General features: G+C 43.7%; 1 protein-coding gene across 50 annotated transcripts in view; it reads left to right on the top strand.

Moving 5' to 3' along the window:
- The window catches only part of ANK2 (ankyrin 2), a 277,110-nt gene that overhangs the window by 252,531 nt on the left and 3,823 nt on the right, over positions 1-20,756 (top strand). For 24 of the 50 annotated variants that reach the window (XM_064416065.1, XM_064416074.1, XM_064416072.1 and 21 more), the window contains 10 exons: positions 752-6,475; positions 7,855-7,929; positions 8,319-8,450; positions 8,834-8,980; positions 10,157-10,415; positions 12,119-12,398; positions 13,853-13,945; positions 14,357-14,440; positions 15,433-15,597; positions 16,356-16,538. In XM_064416065.1, coding sequence (XP_064272135.1) covers positions 752-6,475; positions 7,855-7,929; positions 8,319-8,450; positions 8,834-8,980; positions 10,157-10,415; positions 12,119-12,398; positions 13,853-13,945; positions 14,357-14,440; positions 15,433-15,597; positions 16,356-16,538 — 7,142 coding nt within the window. Of the gene's footprint in view, positions 1-751; positions 6,476-7,854; positions 7,930-8,318; positions 8,451-8,833; positions 8,981-10,156; positions 10,416-12,118; positions 12,399-13,852; positions 13,946-14,356; positions 14,441-15,432; positions 15,598-16,355; positions 16,539-17,416; positions 17,509-20,756 lie in introns of all 50 variants that reach the window. The other 26 variants (XM_064416111.1, XM_064416101.1, XM_064416096.1 and 23 more) reach the window with 6 other exon arrangements.

The following is a 20,756-nucleotide window of genomic DNA, read 5'->3' as shown; positions in this document are numbered from 1 at the left end:
CTTCTCTTTCCTCAGTCAGTTCATTAGTTGTCAATGAGGATGTTCCAAGGAAAGGACCATGCCTCTTAAAACAAAAGCCTGTTTGTTTCATTGTGTAGGTGTGAAATCCCCTTAGATGAAATGCCGGTTTGCAGCTGATTCAGATCTCTACATATTTGATCACATTTTAGATTACTGCAGAATTACTTTTTGCTTTTTATTTTGGTCATTAAGAAAAACAAAACTGCTAACCCAATGTTATTCTGACAGTTTGCTAACACTGGCTTTCTCTTAGAGGAAATCGACTTTCAATCAGTTCTAATGCTTTCCCCCTTTTTTCTTGTTTTTCTTTTTATTTGAACATTGATCTGTAACATCTGAACAATCTTGAGATGCCTCTCTTTGTGTAACTTCACTGTGTTTCTTCTGGTTTTGATTTGAAATTTTGTTGTTGTTGTTGTTTTGGGTTTTTTTAGTGGTGTCCTGGTTTGGTTTGTTCCAGCTTTGATACTGTATGTGTGGTTGTGCTCTAGAGATAAAGTGAAGCAAGTTATTTCCTGCCATTTTCCTTTTCAGTTGTTTTTTTTCCCATCCCCCGTTAGCTTTGCTTTGCTCTTGTACCCTCAGATATTGTGGATCCACCATTCCCGGCCCATTTTGTTGACCTTCCTACCACAACAGTCAAAGACTGTCATTTTCAGTCCTGATTACATTTTCCAATCTCTATTTTTGATTTCCATTTTACTTTCAATGTTTTTCATTCTCATCAAAGATGACGAGACAGAATCTACAGAAACATCTGTCCTGAAAAGCCATCTGGTTAACGAAGTCCCTGTACTAGCCAGTCCAGACCTGTTGTCTGAAGTTTCTGAGATGAAACAAGATCTGATCAAAATGACTGCCATCCTGACAAGTGACCCTTCTGATAAATCAGGCTCCATTAAGGTGAAAGATCTTGAAAAGTCCGCTGAAGAAGAGCCAGGAGAACCTTTTGAAATAGTTGAAAGAGTGAAAGAGGACTTAGAAAAAGTAAATGAAATTCTGAGAGGCGGATCCTACACCAGAGAAGAATGTGTTTTGCAGAAGTCCCTTTCCAGAGAAGAACCCTTAGAAGAAGAATGGATCATTGTCAGCGATGAAGAAATTGAAGAGGCCAGGAGAAATGCTCCATCAGAAGTCACAGAGCTGAGCCACGTAGAAGTCAGGGTAGACAAAGGGACAACAAAAAAAGGGGAGCCAGACGTGACAGGTGCAGAGGATTTAAAAACACATGTTTCTCTTCATGAGGGACAGCCACAGGCCTTACAAGAGGAGGTAGTAGAAGAGAAAATCAAAGCTGTAGCAGCAAGCAGGGATTCTGAAAAAAAAGGAAAAGATTCTCCAAAAACTGGGAAACCAAGCTCGCAGGAGCAACAGAAGGCAGCCACAGAAGTTAAAAAGCCCCTTAGGGCAAAACTGCGAGAAAAGCCAAAGCCAAAGGAAGGCAAGGTGCACAGCAGTGGAGAGAAACTGAAACTGCCTAAGCTCACTGCAGACGAGGCACCGGCTGGGGAGCCTGGCCTAAAGGTCACAGGTGCTCCAGAGCCTAAAGCTGTGTCCCCTGTTATCGAGGAAACTCCCATTGGGTCAATAAAAGATAAAGTGAAAGCTCTTCAGAAACGAGTAGAAGATGAGCAAAAAGTACGGTCAAAACTGCCCGTCAGAGTTCAGGCAAAAGAAGGCCCTGCCGAAAAGGCGCCTAAAAAACCAGTGCAAGTCAAAAAGCCGGTGGCACACAAAGTCCAGCCACCCGTCTCACCTTCTTCTAAAACAGAGAGACTGGAAGAGACCATGTCTGTTCGGGAACTAATGAAAGCCTTCCAGTCAGGGCAAGACCCGTCCAAGAATATTTCCGGACTCTTTGAACACAAATCTGTCAAGCAGAAGCAACAGGCCCCTGAGAAGGAAACTCCCCGCAAGAAAACAACTCCTTTGCAGAGTGAAACAAAGCGAGTGTCAAACCTCAAGACAGACAAACAGAAGGACAAACCAAGCGTGGTGTCAAAAGCAGAGAAAGAGCCACAATCAAAGAAAGGAAAAACTCAAACTTCCACCATCGAAACTGCCAAAAAAGCTAGTGGCAAAGACCAAGCAAAAGAGCAGAGCAGCAAAAAGCCAACCCAACCTCTCCCTCCAGTAATGGCTGCTGAAAGTGCCAAAGAAACGGCGGCTGGAAAGGGCAGGACTTCTGACGATCAGGGAGATCTTGACTTCCAGATCAGCCCTGACAGGAAAACCTCAACAGACTTTTCTGATGTCATTAAAGAAGAACTGGAGGATAATGACAAATACCAACAGTTCCGACACCTCTCAGTGACAGAGGAGGGAGAGGTTAACTTGGAGCAAGTACTGACCAGTCCTTTTGGTGCTGCTTTTCCCACAGAGTATGGGAAAGATGGATTCCTTCCTGCTCTTTCTCTGCAAAGCGCTGCCCTTGATGGGAGCTCAGAGAGCCTTAAACACGAAGGTGTGGCTGACTCTCCAGGCAGCCTACTTGACGGAACCCCTCAGATCAGCTCGGAGGAAAGTTACAAGCACGAGGGTCTGGCAGAGACTCCTGAAACGAGCCCAGAAAGCCTTTCATTCTCACCAAAGAAAACTGATGGGCAAATTGAAGATGCTAAAGGAGTGGCTCAATTACACACAACAGCAGAAACATGTTCAACGAAGGAACTCTCCTCAAAGGAAGATGAAAAAGGTATTACTGAGAGGCAGCTAGATGCTGTTACCGCGACTAGTGAGTCTCATTCTGACCATTTATCAGAAGAGCATGTACCTCCAGCCTCTGAAGAAGAGGCTGATAAACTTAAAGAAAGTAGCTCAGCTTCCATTGTGAAAGATACTAGCAGGGATAAAGAATCCAGAACCACTGCACATTTCACTAAGTCTTCTGAAACACATGACACTGCTTTAGAGAAAGAAAAAGATGTAGCCTGTGAACGCCGTCTTACAGTTAGAAGTCCCCAGAAATTGGAACTTTCACTTGCTAGCCATGATAGTGAAGGCTTTAGTCCAGTTGCAGATGACTCTTTGACTATAAGTCATAAAGACTCCCTGGAAGCAAGCCCAGTGCTAGAAGATAACTCATCACACAAAACACCCGACTCTTTGGAGCCCAGTCCTATGAAAGAGTCCCCCTGCCGCGATTCCCTTGAAAGCAGCCCCGTAGAACCAACAGTGAAGGCTTGTATTTTGGGGCAGGGTCCTCTTCCATCTGTTCATAGCAAAGCAGAAGCCTGTCCAGAGCTGGCATCGGTGCGTTCCAGGATTCTCCGTGACCCTGAGGGAAGTGCCGATGATGACAGTCTAGAACAAACATCCCTCATGGAGAGTTCGGGGAAAAGCCCTATTTCCCCCGAAACTCCTAGTTCAGAAGAAATTAGCTATGAAATCACACCTAAAATGGCAGACATACCAAAGTCAGCCACCATCCCTGAAGTCAATGAAGAACCGGAGGACGATTCGGAAAGTGAACCAAAGAAGAGATTCACCCCTGAAGAAGAGATGTTTAAAATGGTGACCAAAATCAAAATGTTTGATGAATTGGAACAAGAAGCAAAACAGAAGAGAGATTGTAAAAGGAGTTGTAAGCAAGATGAATCTTCTGTGGTTGCCAATTCAGAAACCTCACGGGAGGCTGAAGCATCGGAGCCAACTACTGTAGTAGAAAAAGGCATACCCACGGTGGTGACACCTGCTGCTGAATCTAGAAAGAGTTCTTCCTCTTCTGAAAGTGAGCCAGAACTGACTCGGCTCAAAAAAGAAGCTGACTCAGGCCTCTTAATGGAGCCTGTGATCCGAGTGCAGCCACCCTCACCGTTACCATCTAGTATTGACTCCAGCTCTAGCCCTGACGAAGCAGGTTTCCAACCCATTGATTCCCAGCCATGCTCTGTCAGGATAGGTGAGGTTAAAGCACCAGGCAAAGGTGACAAAGAGGAGCTGCTTATCCTTGGGCGCAGCTGTAAGCCTTCCATGGGCACTTGTCCCTCCGATGGTTGTGCGTCAGCAGAAAGTGCAGAATCAAAATGTTGTGATGGTACAAGCGACTGTGAAATGGTCAGTCCCGATGCTCCAGTCACACGATCTGGATGTACTCCCTGTCACTCTGTTGGTGACAGTTCTCAAAAAGAGGTTCATGCTGAGTCTTCACTAACAATGGGGCAGTGTGATGCTACTGAAAAAGGTGTAAAACCCACAGCCCTGTTAACACGCAGTGATCTTATTTCCACGAGAGCTGTGTCAGAAGAGGCAGATGGTCTTTGTCATGGACACGGTACCACCGAGTACTCTGTCCCATGCGATGGCAAACTGGCCGAAGGTGACACCACTGACCATTCTGCTTTGGCAAGGGATTCAGAAAAAGCAGATACAGGCTGTGAGACATCTCACAGGGCTGCTCATGCTGAGGAGCCCTTACCAGAGTATTCGTCCTTAATCACTGACACAGGGGAGCTCGACAGCTGTGCAGCAGATGCCACTGATGGTAGTGCTCCATATATAGTGAGCCCTTATGAAAATGTGTCTTCTGGACATTTCTTCATTGACTCTGAAAGTGAGGTAGGATCTGGTAGAAGTCAGCTATCTAGGGAAACCCATTCTATTGCAGAAGGGAAAGATCAGACTGGTGAAGCTTTACTTAGCAGAAACACGGACAATGAATATTGCTCTTCAGAGGAAGTGTACATGGAAATAGAGCCCAAACCAGAGGATGGATTTCAGACAATATCACAAGGGTCTCTGACCTCAGAATCAACAAAATTATCTGAATCTGCCCTTGAGGATATGAGAGATGAAACAGAAAAATTGGGGGGTCAGGTTGTCATCACAAGAACCGATGTGGATTCTGACATGTGGAGTGAAATACGTGAAGATGATGAAGCTTTTGAAGCTCGGGTGAAAGAAGAGGAACAGAAGATATTTGGGTTGATGGTAGACAGGCGATCCCAAGGCACAACCCCTGACACGACACCGGCCAGGACGCCCACCGAAGAAGGGACGCCACTCAGTGAACAAAATCCTTTTCTTTTTCAGGAAGGCAAGTTGTTTGAGATGACTAGAAGTGGAGCAATTGACATGACCAAAAGGAACTATCCAGATGAAAGCTTTCACTTCTTCCAAGTGGGGCAGGAGCCTCAGGAAGAAGTTTCTTTATGTGAAGAAGTGAAAGAAGCAGCAGAGGCAGAATCTTCAAAGCTGAAGGCGTCAGTGGACCCGTTTGCACCATCAGAGTCAGAGGAGTCAGATATACAAGAACAAGATGCATTGAAACATTCACCCCCATCACCTGAGTCTAGTGATAGATCTGAAGAAATGTGTGAAGGTGCCAGTGCAGGCACTGCAAAAGCAGATCTTAAATCCAGAATTCCAATTAAAATGGGTATTTCAGCTTCTTCAAAATCACCAAAGAAAGAAATTGCTGCCTCTGAAGCTGAGCCCCTCTCCAGAATGGAGACTGACATGGTTGATAGCAGTCAGGTGCCTTGCCCCATCTCTCCCGAGCAGTGTGCGGTAGAAGATGAATTAGATTTTTCCAAAGTCACTCGATTGGTTAGTTCTGAACAGGGTGAGGAGTCCCCAGACTCTTCCCCAGAGGAACAGAGATCTGTGATTGAAATCCCCACTGCTCTAATGGAGAGTGTGCCTTCCTGTGAAAGCAAATCCAAAATCCCTGTAAGAACAGCTGCTGCCGCATCGCAATCCTCGCAACAATCGGAAAACGAGAGCCTTTCCCCGGATGACTTCCTGGACAGTTTGCAGTGTGAAGGAAAAGATGACCAAGCGAAACCAAAGTCTAAAATTCCCGTGAAAGCTCCTTTCCAAAAAGCTGAACCACAACACCCATACACGGACACATCCGTCCGCAGGCCAGAGTCACCCAAAGTGCTCGACGTGACGAGCGCAGTCCCTGCAAAGCCAGATGGCCGCAGTAAATCGGAATCTGACACCAGTAGTCCCATGGACCCAAAAACCAAACGTTCCATCAAAGCTAGGAGTTATGCTGAGGCAGAGGCAGAGGCCAGGGAGAGGGAGAGTGAGATGAAGTTTGAGCTAGACTCAGATGAGGCAACAACAGCAAGATCGAAGGTATTTTCTTCACGGTTGCCAGTTAAAAGCAGAAGTGCTACAGGCTCCCGCAGTGCTTTTAGTCCCACAAAAGAAAGTAAGGACCATTTTTTTGATCTTTACAAAAACTCTATAGAGTTTTTTGAAGAAATTAGTGATGAAGCTTCTAAATTAGTGGAAAGACTCACGCAGTCAGAGAGAGAACAAGAATTAGTTTCAGATGATGAAAGCAGTAGTGCCCTAGAAGTTTCAGTTATTGAAAATGTGCCATCCAGTGACACTCAGCAGTCAGTTCCTGAAGACATCTTTGACATCAGACCCATTTGGGATGAGTCTGTAGAGACTCAGATTGAACGTATCCCTGACGAAAATGTCCATGACCGTGCTGAAGGTATTTGCCAACGACTGGGATTCCCTGTGCGACGCATGTCATGAATTAAACTCTTTTGTTCTTTGTTTTCTTTGGTGTGTGCGTGTGTGCGTGTGTTTGTGCACAGGTGTAATGTGTGTGGCATTTTCTTTTCAGCTTTTGGTGGTTAGTTGTGCTTTTTTTTTTCCCTTGTGAGCCGTATTTGATTTTTTTGTCTTGTGTCTGTGTTCTTGTCTGTGAAACGATCTCAAGATTGCAAACCATAAATGCTTATGGGAAGTGTTGCCTTAATAAGCAAAAACACTTCTAGAAATATGTATGGTTTTGTCATTAAACTGATTGCTTAGGTCATGCACGTTTTGGCTTTTGACTTTCCCTGGCCCTATTACTAGCTATTAACTTCTACTAATAATGAAATGCTTGGACATCAGTTGAAAGCAAGACAGGCAAATTTAGAGACTTTTGAGTTGGTACACAATGAGATCTGCAGGAGTTTTAAATAATGATGCTTTTTATGTTCCTTTTTTTTGACAGTCTCTGTCTGAAGAAAACTCTGAGTCACCAGTAACTCTTGTAGTACACATTTTCTGGTGTGGGTTTTCCTCTCGCCTACTTGTGTGCTAATACTGAGTAGCCCTCATGGAAATCAGAGCCGGAATGACACGTGCATATCACGAACCCTAAGCAATTTCCTGATTCGGAGGTGTCGCAGTTCACGTGTGCATTCAGGGAAAATCAAAACTCAAATTCCACCATCCTAAAATTAGCTCAGGGGATGGGAGGAGCTGTCAGTCTCACCATTAGTGAAGTGAATGAGGACTGACAAATGACTATCTGATTTTTCCTTGCCTTCACTGTCAGTATTTTGTCTCACTCCCTGTCCAAAGGGTCAAAGACACTAAAATTAACAGTATCTCAAATACAGACCATAATCTGACATGCTGTATGGACTGTTTGAACAAAACTTGCCTTACAACAGAAAGAACATGATCAGAAGCACTGGTCCCAGTGAATTCTTCAACCCTGGCATTTACTAAGGAGGCATGGAAACTGTGGCTCTTGACTTAGTCAAAGTCTTCAACTGAACTTTACAATGAAGTTTTAGAGTAAAATGCCTGGCCAAAATAGGCATTGTAGGTGCTTCAGTCCTAGATTAGGTTTTCACATGAAAAATTGATTTCCAAATAGAAAAACTAGATAGTCCTGTGCTTTTCAAGAAACCAAGCTTTTTGGATTCATTTTGAACCTAGGGGTTTACAAGCCTCACTTGAGTTACACAGCCTGTCCATATTTAGACACAGCAGCTAGGAAAAAACAGCGCTTTCCCTTCTTGGGCTCTCTCTCCTATGGAAATGTTTTTAACTTGCAAAAGGCAACTTCCAGCTCTCTTTGACCTTTAGATCAACAGGATGATCAGGAAAGGACAGAGGAAAGACTGGCCCACATTGCAGATCATCTTGGATTCAGCTGGACAGGTAAAGTGCATGTTTTCTGCTACAGAGAGAAAGGAGGGGAATGGTCCTCACTCCTCTCATGTTTATTTTGGATGATTTTCTGATTATCTAAAGATGTTTTAGAAAAATATTTCAGAAGCTTATTTTGTTTGGGATACTAAGAGTCCTAAATGGGTTAACAAAGGAACCTGCTCTAAACAGTCACTTTAATATGGTGGATTTAATAGACTTGAGGCAGCAATGATAGGGGAGACAAGTGAAAGTAACATGGAATGAGATGGAAATGTTTTCTCAGGTTTTGGGGTTAAACTATAATTCACAGACATTTACTTTTCTTTCTTTGAATGAAGTTAGACCAAGGGAGTAGTAGTAGGAGGAGAACTCTTTACAGAGATGGATTTCTTTTTCAGAGCTAGCAAGAGAACTGGACTTCACAGAGGAGCAAATTCACCAGATCCGAATTGAAAATCCCAATTCTCTTCAAGACCAGAGCCATGCACTCCTCAAATACTGGCTTGAAAGGGATGGGAAACATGCAACAGGTTTGTCTGCAGTTATTGTGTGTAACTGACTCCAATCTGCTAGCTGAGGTGACAAGGGTGTTGTAAGTACGAAGAAAATTTGGGGAAAATTTAGGCTACAGAAAGGATGAGCAATGACCATGGATTTTACTCAGTGTTGTTTCTAGTCTTGTCTGTATAACACAGCAACTCAGCAAATTTGTTAAAAGGAAAAAAAAAACCAGAGTGCTAGTTTTTACAGGCAGCCGTTTGGTTCTTTTTAGATTTTACATAGCACTGCTTCTAAATATATGTATAATTTATATACAACATCAGTCAGTCTCCTATATATGCCCTTCCTATGGAGAAGGGAGGGAATGTGCTTGATTCTTAACTGAGCTGCACGTGTCCTTCCAATGGCACAGATACCAATCTGACGCAGTGTCTGACGAAAATCAACCGCATGGACATCGTTCACCTGATGGAGAGCAGCGGCATAGAGCCCATGCAGGGCCAGGGCACGCGCGCGTACGCGGACACCGAGCGGTCCTTGGCACTGGACCACAGTGAAGGTGAGCGGCTCCCGACCCAAGCTGCCCAGGGTGCCTCTCCAAGCATCGCTCTGCTCTGGAGTGTTGGCCCAGGCTCATCTGTCAGCTCGTGCGACAGAGCGCTGGAGTCCTGTTTTGAAAGCATGGACAATGTGAATGGATGCAAGCACGGCATCACAAGGGTCACGTTTCACCTGGTGGAAGAACTTTAGCTAATTCTACAGAAGCAAACACTGTGGCCAGCAATGTTTGCCCAGTTTACCTTGGGGTTTGGTTTTTTGCTTATACAAGTGCTTTCATGAGAGTTCAGAAATTTGTACTAGAATTTGACCAAGATATTAAAAAGGGAAACTACTCTGTGCTTTCGCAGAAAACCCCTTTGGATTTGCGTATCCAGGATATTTTAATTCTGTTAGGATGCTATTGCATTTCTTAAGTTGGAAAGTTCAGTGGATTAGATCCAGTGGTTGCAAACTGAAAAAACACCACCAAATTATTTGGCATAAAATCCTCTTTTCCAGAAGTGACACTTTTGGGTGCCTAACTCTATATTGAAGCATGTTAGACAGCTGTGAAGGTCCCAGTCTTGAAGAAAATGTAGGAATAGAAGGTTGTTTGTAACAATTATCATTCTCATATCACAGCCAAGTCATTTTAGAAGGTTAACCTCTCTGTCCACCTCAAATTCAGTACAAGCTTTTCTTGTTCCCCACCTCCCCCCCAATTTGTTCTTCAGAGTTCACTAGGTTTCCACTGACTATGGCACATAGATGAGCTACTTCTTCCACCTAGCCCTCTGTGAAGTGTTTTCATCTTTTTTTGTACAGTTGATTTTTCCAGAAGCAGATAAATAATGAGTATGGGGGGGAAAAGTCACAAAAATCTATCCTACTGAGCTGGAAAAAAAATCTGTTGTGAATCTTCTTCTATACTTGGAGGGTTTCAAGCACAATTACTTGAGGTAAATTTCCGGGTGAATGTTATTTTGCCTGTTACTGTCCGAATCTGGCTGTAGTAGTGGCAATCCAGCATGCCTTGGGCTACTCCTAGAGGCCAGGTGCCCTCCCACTCAAGGTGTTGAAGAACTTCAGGTGACGTGTTGTGCCTGGGGATTTTCAATGCACACGGAGCGTGGGAAGGACTTGGGCATTCTGGTCAGACTTGTAAGGATATTTCTCATCTCTCTGCCTTGGCAAGGGTTTTCAGCACTGCAAGAGGAAGTGTACAGCTCGAGACACAAGCAAGAACAGCAGAGGCTGTCTAAGGACAGCGAGCCAAGCGAGCACCCCCCTCTGGTCTCCGAGGAAGACGTGTCTGTCAGTTACTCCCCGTTCCACGACAGTACTCCCAGGAGTGAGGCCGAAATGTCCATGGCTGAGCTTCTGAGGCAAGCACACAAGGAACAAGTAGAAACTGAATTCTCAGGGAAACCATCTGCTTCACAACAGGAATACTTGTAAGTGCCGAAAGACCAGGATGAAGCCATAGGGAACAGGTCCTCTTTTCTCTGTGTAATAAGAGGATTTTACAGTTGCCTTTGAAACTTATGAACACACTAGAATTTCTCTCAAATTGTGGTTTTCACTTTTTAATCCATGGAAGAAGCCCTAAGGCTGAGGAAAGAAAGTCAGTTGTCACTGTGAGTACAAAGCAATAACTGTCTAGTACATAGGAAAGAAAAGAGGGTTAATAGAGAAGTGAAAGGGGTTTTATGTCTATGTTCAGTCCTCATGTCTTGGATGACAAATGATGACATATTAATGAAAGTAATCCAAAAGAACTCTTTCTTCAGATTCAGGATAGCTTTTTCAATGGAGGCAATTTTTTTCAATTTAATCATTACTAACAAAACCCATAACTACCTATTAAGAACTGGATGTGTACCAAGTGCGTTTCAGATGGCCAAAGGAGCAGAAATGGGGTGTTACAGAGGCAAGACACAAGAGCTTACAGGAATAACACATGACAGAGTACACACAGAGGACCTGTGAAGCAAAAACTTGAATTCTGAGGTGGGGGTGTCAGTGGGGTTGGTGTAATTTGGAATGGAATTTGAAATAGATCATGTTTATTTCTCCACAGCCTTCCCTGATTATGTGCCCATGCTGAGACCTCTCTGCAGGGTAGAGTCAGGTATTGATAAGCCAGCAAAATACCAAGAATCCGTATCCAAATAAGTGATTTTCCCGGAGATTATTAGCTTTGATGTGGAGATGCAGCTCCCAGCAGTCAAAGGGCAGCTGAGTCCAGCAAATGCACTTAGGGGGATTCCTTTGCTCAGGATATGCTGGGAGAGAGTGTGGGAGACAGAAACTGCCATCTAGGAAAGCTTCTGCTGCAGTGTTAGGCAAAAATACAAATGCTCACTAAGGATTTGCTTCAGGAAATGAATTTCTTTGAGGAACAGAGAATACTTTGAGACAATAGTGCCAACAGTACATGAGAGTAATAACGACGTGAATTTCACTACACTGCAGTTGTAGTTTGAACTAGGTGGAAAATTGGGTTAGATTTAAATAGGAACATGTAAGGGACATGCTCCAAGAGGAAATATACAACAATATTGAATGTATATTTGCTGGAATTAGATGTATTTCCCTTACATATGTATTACATAGTAACACATATAATAATAGGTTTAATTAACTTGGGGTAGCAATTAATCATGAATCAGAGTTCAACCATAAAGATACCATTACAAAGAAAACCTGAACCTCTACTAAATTTCTGTTTGCTAAAGCTCCAGAATTCTACATGAAAATTGTTTTTTTCTCTTTGCAGCTGCACAGCTTGTGCTCAGTGTTGTAGGTGCCTCACATCCTTCTCTAGTGATCCAGGCTCTCCCACTAAAAAAAAAAAAATGGTGGTATGTAGAGATATGAGGGCACAAGTGAAAGCAAAGCTCTCTGAAATACTTTACAAATACCAGGTTTTGCAGACTTGCATGGAAGAGTTGGATATCCATTTAGAGATTTGCTCAGGAAGATAAGTAGCATTCCCAGACAGACTGCTCTGTAGCTCCTGTCAAGGAGTATCAGTTATTTCTAGACTTGCCAAACAACAGAAAACATAACAATACAAAGTCAGTGCCTAATGTTCCATTGCTGGAAATGGGGAAGCAGTGCAAGGTGATAACTCACTTGGACCTGTAATTCACAGCGTCACGACTCCAGGAGCTGAGCAGTCCATGGGAGCTGGAACAGCAGCGAGCGGAAGATCTGCGCACTCAAGCACGGCAAAGGGAGAGGCGCAGAGAGCCCCCCCACAGCCTCCGTCCCCTGTGCAGAGAGGAGACTCCCCCATCATCCAGGAGCCTGAGGACCCCCAGCTCCACAGAGAAAGCCTCTCTCCAAGGAGATCTAGTCTCATGATAGTGGAGTCCACTGAGGAGCAGATGGAGAAGTCTGGAAGGGGCTTTGAAGAGGAATCTTTAGAAAAGGTAAATCAACAACTTTGCCTCAATGTAATTGATGCAATAAACCAATTTTTAGGACTCGCTCATTTCTTAAGAATATTTGTAATTAATTTGCATCTGGCACTGAATTTTTCCCCCTTCCCTCTGTGGTTTAAAGGGTCAGGTAAAGGCTTTTCTCCTGAGATTTTCTAAGTTGAAGCAAATGCCAGATCCCAAAGTCTAGGCTGGTAATTCTGATTCTGCACTACCCTCCTTTGTCCTGTAACAGTTCTATCTGTGCTTGAGAGTGTCAGTAACAGGGCCAGAGACAAACCGAAACAGACGTATTGTGGACAAAGTAATAACAGTGAAGCTCATAAAGAAAAGCAATGCTAGCCCAGAATAGCATGAGAAGTGGGGTGAAAGGTCTCTAAAGTCTGTGAGACAGAAAAGAGACAGCAGTGCACTGCAGAGTACTAGGGATGCACTGACTGGAAGAATGGTGTTTATGTAGCACACAGGCAGTAAAGAGATACAGCACCAAGAGAGTGGAGGATATCAAAAACTGTACAGGATAAGTCTTGGCTTGTGTGAGACAAGGGACTTCATGGCAGCATTCAGAGAGGGAAAGACATCCACCAGCAAGGAAAGAGAGTAACCATATGGCTGTTAGTGGAGAATTAGTTTCCTGGCAGATGAAGGTTTAAGAATAAACAGCTTGCTTTGCCTGTTCTAAGTGGAATAAAAGGAGAAGGCATACTTGGGTAGGAAATTAGCTTTAATAAGTAAAGTTAGAGCGGAGAAGGTGCAGCTTTACTGAGGCAGAAATTGTTTCACCTGTGTGTTCGTTAGAAACAAGGCCTTCTCTCTTTGCTGCTATGTGGCTGAAGGTATCACCTCTAGAATGAAGGTTTCAGACCTCTGCCTCTGGGATCTCAGGGAAAAGTGGAATTTCAAGTGTCTCAGATGATTGAAAGGGAATCTACAGCAGGGCCCAGTACAAGGGCTGCTGGAGGACAACCGCCCTCAAAATAATGTACTGTTTATTCCCTCTGAGACTTTTACTGAAGTGAAACAACAACAGCAGCTGTCAACCACGCCCCCCCCCCCCCCTTATTTATTTTCCCTCTTATGTTTTCATACTACAGCTATTTCCCAATGGATTCTTTTCAGCCTCTCTTTGTCATCCAAGGTGTTTGTTTAAATTTTTATTTCTTCCTTATGCAGGATAGACAAGTTCAGCATTTGTTACTAATAATTCCTGATCTTTCTGAGGCTACTGCTACACTGTCCTCTTGTCGATACTCTTAGTCCTACTGTCTGTACCCTGCAGTCTGTACTTTGCCCTGTGGAGGATTAAAAGTCTTTTGCATATTTTTCTATGTAATTAACCCTGGAAGCATATGCAAAATGTAGGAATTGCAGAGCTGGTGTAGGAAGACAGACGCTGTAGCTGCTGCTAGTACAACATACAAGTCCTGCTTCCATGCTTCCCCTAGGAGTTAGCAGAGGAGTTGGGTGGGCTGGAGCTCAGCTCGGACGAGGATGAGATGGTCACTACCAGAGTCATTCGGCGCCGGGTGATCATTCAGGTACCGGGAGCTGAATGACTGCACGAGCCTGTGCCGCCTTAGGCCTGAGTTTGTGTTGCACCTCAAGCTGGGATGCTCCCAAATAATGCATCTCCGTTGGATAAACCTTAGGATTACAGTAACACTGCTAACCCACCCCTAAACTCCATGGATGCCTCGGCAGGAATAAGATGAAGACTTGTCAGCTCTGTATACAACAAAGTCAACTAACTTATCTTTGCCTGTGTGCTGTGGCATCACTTTTCTGTGCATGCATTTTTAAGAATTTATTTGCAGAATAGGTTTTTTTCCTAACAAAAAAACTATTGCTGATTTTTTTCATTCTGTAACCAATTAACTGATGTTGAAGTGGCTTATTTCAAGACCCACATGAAGGCCTTGCTTCACACTGCTTTGTTCTTTGTTGTACAGGCTGATAGTATGCCTGAAATGCCACCAGAAACGGTCACAGAAGAGCAGTACACAGATGAACATGGCCATATGGTGGTGAAGAAGGTATTGTCAGTTCTGCCCCTTGCTACCTTCCTCCTCTCCAGGAAGGAAAGGAAAGAAAAATCATCCACAGAAATGCCAGACTTTCTGCTGTGAAGGGGCATGATTTGAAGAGTAGAGAGTGGAAGGAATGAGAATTTCAGCTCACGAGAGATACCAAAGTTTGAACAATAATTTAGATTCTCAAAATTGTACTGTTACAGTGTACAACCTAACAGGATCTATTTTGTTAACTTTCATTTAAAGCCAAGGAAAATTCTGCATAGATCCACATATTTTAGAAGAAAGTTATTTATTTCTCTTTTAAAAACCCCACCAAAAAATCCACTCCACTGCAATCTTATCTGTTTGTTTGCTTGTCCTAAAGAAAGCAATGGAAGGCTGGGTCTGTAAGAGTCAGATAAACCCAGAGTCTAGATCTGCAAAATCAGATCCTGCTTTGAAAAACAAATTCTGCACAGCATGGAAGTGAAAGGGGAACTTCTGTGCTCTTTTCTTTATCTGACAACTTGGTGCTCAGTGATTTGGTTTCCAACTTGGCTGAGCTGGGACGGTGGCAAACCCCATCTTCTGAGAAGACATCTCACCCCTTCAGCTGGATAGGCTATCTCTGGAACCTGTTTGAATTCCTGGTAGAATAAACCCCCCAGCCAAAGATTGCTTGGTCTCATTGCACAGAGGCAAGTGTGATGTTTCTGTGCCTTGAACTGTGCCAGGCAGAGGTTTGGGTCATCCACAGAACGATGCACACCCACCCTCCTGAGCAATTTCACATCTTGAACCCTGTAATTCTCTTCTTGCTTTGGCCAGCCAGTGCCTTGAGAGCTTTAGCACCAGATGAGTCTCTTGAGTAGGAGGTGAGGAATAGAACATGGAACCATCTACGCAGGTTCTTTCATACAGGACAAAATGTCCTTTGAGTAGCCAATACTAGGTAGAGAACAGAGAGGAAATTTTACTGCTGTGTCTTTGGAGACTAAACTCCATTCCTTCAGGTGACTCGGAAGATCATCCGGCGATACGTTGCTCCAGATGGCACGGAAAAAGAGGAGGTGCTAATGCAGGGAGCACCGCAAGCCCCCGTCACTGTGCAAGAGGGAGATGGTTATTCCAAAGTGGTGAAGCGAGTTGTGCTGAAGAGTGACAGTGAGCACTCAGAGGTAGGGTGTGCTTTGTCCAGCGTGGCACAGAGCAGCAGCACCCCAGCAGGGCTCTTAACCACTGCAGCTTTGCATGTTTATTCTGCCGCTCAGTCCTAGAACCCCCTAGTTACAGTAAGTTTACCTTGCTGGTCTGTTCTTGCTTTGAAGAGGCTAAAAATATCTATGATTAAACAAAAACTGCTTTAGAGCCAGGTAATTAAAAATAAAAACAGTCTGAAAAGGCAAGTGCCTTCCTGCTGTACTTCACTGTCTGGCCCTACAGGCAGTTGGATCAGCACAACCAAGTTGTGAGGGAGGACCAGAAGCTGGAAATGGAGTGTGCCTTCAGCAGTACTGGGCCAAAACCAACGTGCAGCAAGCAGTTATTGGAATTGTAAAATACATCACTGATACTTTTGCTTGCAGGAATTACTCATCAGAAGTAATTCTTTAGGAATAAAGTAACAAGAAAGAAGAGGCTTGTTTCCCCCCCGCACCCCTTTTTCTATTTTCCTTTTTTCTTTTTTGAATTTTTTTTTTTTGTTTTTACCTTTCTTAATTTTTCCCCTTTTTTCCTTTTTCCTCTTTTTCATTTTTTCTTTTCTTTTTTCCTTTTTTTTCCCTGTTTTTTTTTTTCTTTTTCTTTCCAGTAAGCTGACCCTAACAGATCTACATTTTACCCTGTGGAGCCCATGGACACAGCAGTTAATTGGGCCAGTGAACATCATGAAGTGTAGAATTCATGTCCATCTCACTTGTGCTTTCTAACCTTCCAGGTGACCCTGTCAGAACCTGCCATTCTCTCTAGTGCCTCCAAATTCCAGTCCGAACCAGTGGAGGGCCGGAAAGTCAGCAAGGTCATAAAGACCACTGTAGTGCATGGAGAGAGGACGGAGAAACACCTGGGGGATGCCAGCTTGGCTTCTGATCTTCCATCAGCCAAAGAGGACTTTGAAGAGGTAAAAATAACTTTTTTATATTACAGCAGTACAGCAAGTATGGTCACAACCCCAGGGACAAAGTCTATTCTCCTGAAAACCAAAGCTGGTGGCCCAGCAGACTCAACTGGCGGGTCCTAAGCTGAGGGTAACTCTATTCTTATACTCAGCAAAGTTACAAAAATATGCATGTATAAACAGTGTATAGTGAAAGCTGGCATTGCAGAATTAGCGAAGATGCTTGCTAAGACTAAAAGAAAACATCATGGAGGCTTTGTGTGAAATTCTTAGAAGTCTTGGGTGTGAGTGCAGTTAAAGTTCATTCCTGTGTTATCACTGTAGAGGTTATTATAGAAGTGGCTACAGTTAAGCCCCCACCCTGGCTAAATAGATGTGTTCCTCCCCTGCATCCAGTCTCTTGTCCCCTTTATTAGCATGTCTTAGCTGTTGAAATAAATACTTAAAAACAGATAAATAGAACAAAAGCTGTGCAGCAATAGGTGACGTGGATATGCATTTTGGGTTTTGTGACCAGCAGCCTGGTCCCCTTTTTCTCACAGAGGCCAAACAAGGGCCAAGAACTGTCTGGTAAAAGTTCAGAGACGGCTTGGGAAGGAGCACTTAGCACCCAGCTACTGTCTCTGTAAATCCACAAGTCTGGAGCCACTACTGCACCATGCTTTGCTACAATCATTGCTGAAATGAAACTGCCCCCTAGGAGACACTGTATGCCATGTGTCTGCAGGAGGGAGGGATGCTTGAAAGGATGCAGTTGCTTCTTACAGGTGCCTGTTCAGCATTTTTTCAGCATTGGATTGTGTGAATATGAAGGACTAAGGTAGGAAGAGCTCCAGGTGTTTTGGGTGTGTTGTAATTTGAAGTTTGTGTTTTCATTGGAGGCTTTGAGCTATACAGGTCACCACATGACAGTGCAAGTCCCTGCTTTGGTAGAGAAAGAAATCAAGAAAGACGATGGATCAGTAATTAAAAGGTTTGTCTTGGCAAGGTGATGAAGTGTTACTGCAAACGAATTAACACAGTCAGAGGAGTGGATTGCAGTGAGTGCCTTGCTAAGCTTTAGTTGCAGTGGTACTAAAGCAATGACTAACCTGGCAGCGGTGATAGCGTACAGAACACGGAAATAAAACACTTTCCACACAACATTGGTACGGGAGTTAATACAAAGGCTGGTATTTATTTTCTACAGTTTTACAAGTTTAGCAAAGTAGCATAGTTCTAATTGAATGGAGAATGAATGGATGGCTGGTGGGGAATGAATGAAGGGATGATGAATATAGGAGAATTAATGGATGTATGGTGAATGACTGGATAATAGGGAATAAATAGATGATGAATGAGTTATGGGATGATGAATAAATGGACAATGGGGAATGAATGGATGATGAAGAGTTGATTGACAAATAGGTGATATTGGATAATGGATGATGGAGTGTGCTGGATATCCTATGTGTGGAGATGAGAATCTTGACTCCATGTTTCAGAAGGCTGGTTTATTATATTATGATATATATTAAATTAAAATGATACATTAAAACTATACTAAAAGAACAGACAACAGGATTCATCAGGAGTCCTTGAATAACAGGACTCCTGACTCTCTGAGAGTCTGAGCCAGCTGACTGTGATTGGCCATTAATTAGAAACAACCAGCATGCACCAATCACAGATGCACCTGTTTCATTCCACAGCAGCAGATAGTTAATTGTTGACATTTCCTTCCTGAAGCTTCTCAGGAGAAAAATACTAGCAAAGGATTTTTCATAAAATATCATTGCTACAATGGAGAATGATGGATGGATGAATGATGGTGATTAACAGATGGGTGATGGAGAATTAATGGCTGGATGAATGACTGGATGAGGATGACCAGGAACGAACAGATGATGAATAAATAAATGGAGGATGACAGATAAATAGGTGATGGGTGGAGAATGAATAAATGGATGGATGATGGACAAAGGGATGCATAGGATGAATGTATCAATGGATGAGGAATGACTGGATGATAAAGAATCATCTGGATGATAAAGCCTCTTCATTAAGGGCTGCATGAATGGACAATGAATGATAGAGACTAAATGAATGCATGAAGGAATGGGTGGGATGAATGAATGACTGGAGAGTGGAGAAAGGGATGAATGAGTGGGTGATGGAGAATGAATGAAGGGAGGGATTGAGTGGATGATGGATGACTGAAGGCATGAACGACTGCATAGGATGAATGAATGACAGAGAATGGATGATGAATGTTGGGATGCTGGTGATGAATGAAGGGCTGAATGAATGGATAATGGAGAATTAATGGCTGGATGCTGAATGACTGGCTAGATGCTAAGGAATGAACAGATGATGAATAAATGGAGGGATGATAGACCAACAGGTCAATGGCTGGAGAATGGATGAATGACGAGGAATGATTAAATGAGTGGTTGATGATAAAGGAGTGGATGATGGAGAATGAATGAAGAGATGGATGAGGAATGACTGAAGAATGAGATGAATGAATTGATGGATGAGATGAATGAAAGATGGAAAATAAAGATGAAGGAACAATGGCTGGGTGCTAGAGAACAGATCAATGACTGGATGATGGCGAGTAAATAGATAGATGAGTGCTGACGGTGTGATGCAGGATGAGTGGGTGACTGGGACACTTCCCTCCCCCTCGCACCATTTGCACTCAGCACCATTTGCACTCCCTTTCGCGGTAATATCGCACCCTTAGTGCTATGGTGCACCCCTTAGTGCCATTCACGCTCACTTAGCAGTTTTCCTGGATTTAGCAGTATTCCGCAGTTTTTCGCTCTCGGTGGTATTCGCGGGTTCTGCGGGTTTTTTTCCCCGCTGTATTCACACAGTCACTTCACAGTATTTGCGAGTTTCGATGTTTTAGCGGTATTAGAGATTTTTTTGTGCTCACATAGCAGTTTTCATGGTAGTTGATGTTTTCATGCTCATTTAGCGGTAGTCGGGCTTTTACCGTTATTAGAGAGCTCACCTAGCAGCATTCGCGGTTTTAGCGGTATTTGCTGTTTTCACAGTCACTGTGTTATTTGTGGGGTTTTGTGTGTAAGTTTTTTGTGGGTTTTTTTGTGGTATTTGCGCTCACTTAGCGGTTTTAGCGGTAATTGCTGGGTTCGCGCTCACTTAGCGGCATTCGTGGGTTCTGCGGGTTTTGGGTTTTTTTGCTCAGTCGTTATTTGTGGTTTTTTTTGTGTGTAAATTTTTTTTGGCGGTATTCGCGCTCACATAGCGGTTTTAGCGGTATTTGCTGGGGTTTTTTTTGTGCTCACTTAACGGCATTCACGGGTTTTTTTTGCACTCACTTAGTATTAGCGGGTTTAGCAGTTTTAGCGGTATTTGCTGTTTTCACAATCACTGTGTTATTTATGGTTTTTGTGTGTAACTTTTTTTGGAGTACTCGTGCTCACTTAGCGATTTTAGTGGCATTTGCTGGTTTTGTTCTCAGCGGCATTCGCGGGTTCTGCGAGGTTGTTTTTTTTTACTCAGCGGTATTAGCGGGTTTAGCGTTATTTTTTGCTCTCAGTGGCATTCGCGGGTTCTGCGGGGTTTTTGCTCGCTTAGCGGTATTAGCGGGTTTAGCGGTTTTAGCGGTATTTGCCGTTTTTGCTCTCAGTGGCATTCGCGGGCTCTGCGGGGTTTTTTTGCTCACTTAGCGGTATTAGCGGGTTTAGTGGTATTTTTTTGCTCTCAGCGGCATTCGCGGGTTATGCGAGGTTTTTTTACTCAGCGATATTAGCGGGTTTAGTGGTTTTAGCGGTATTTGCTGGTTTTGCTCTCAGCGGCATTCGCGGGTTCTGTGGGGTTTTTTTGCTCGCTTAGCGGGTTTAGCGGTATTTGCTGTTTTTTGCGCTCAGCGGCATTCGCGGGCTCTGCGGGGTTTTTGGCTCACTTAGCGGTATTAGCGGGGTTTAGCGGTATTTGATGTTTTTGCGCTCAGCGGCATTCGCGGGTTCTGCGGGGTTTTTGCTCACTTAGCGCTGTTAGCTGGTTTAGCGGTTTTAGCGGTATTTGCTGTTTTCACAGTCTCTTGGCGGTATTCACACTTCTAGAGATATTTGCAGTTTTCCTGCTCACTCAGCGGTATTTGCGGGTTTAGTGGATTTTTTAGCGCTATCCATGGTCACTTAGTGGCGTTTGCGGGTTTTTTTTGTGCTCACTTAGCAGTATTTGCTGGATTAACGGTATTCACGATTT

Source organism: Passer domesticus, chromosome 4, assembly GCF_036417665.1.
Source record: "Passer domesticus isolate bPasDom1 chromosome 4, bPasDom1.hap1, whole genome shotgun sequence".
In the NCBI taxonomy this organism is placed as follows: Eukaryota; Metazoa; Chordata; class Aves; order Passeriformes; family Passeridae; genus Passer; species Passer domesticus.
Note: the sequence above shows the minus strand (reverse complement) of the source record. Positions and strands in the feature narration are given on the sequence as shown.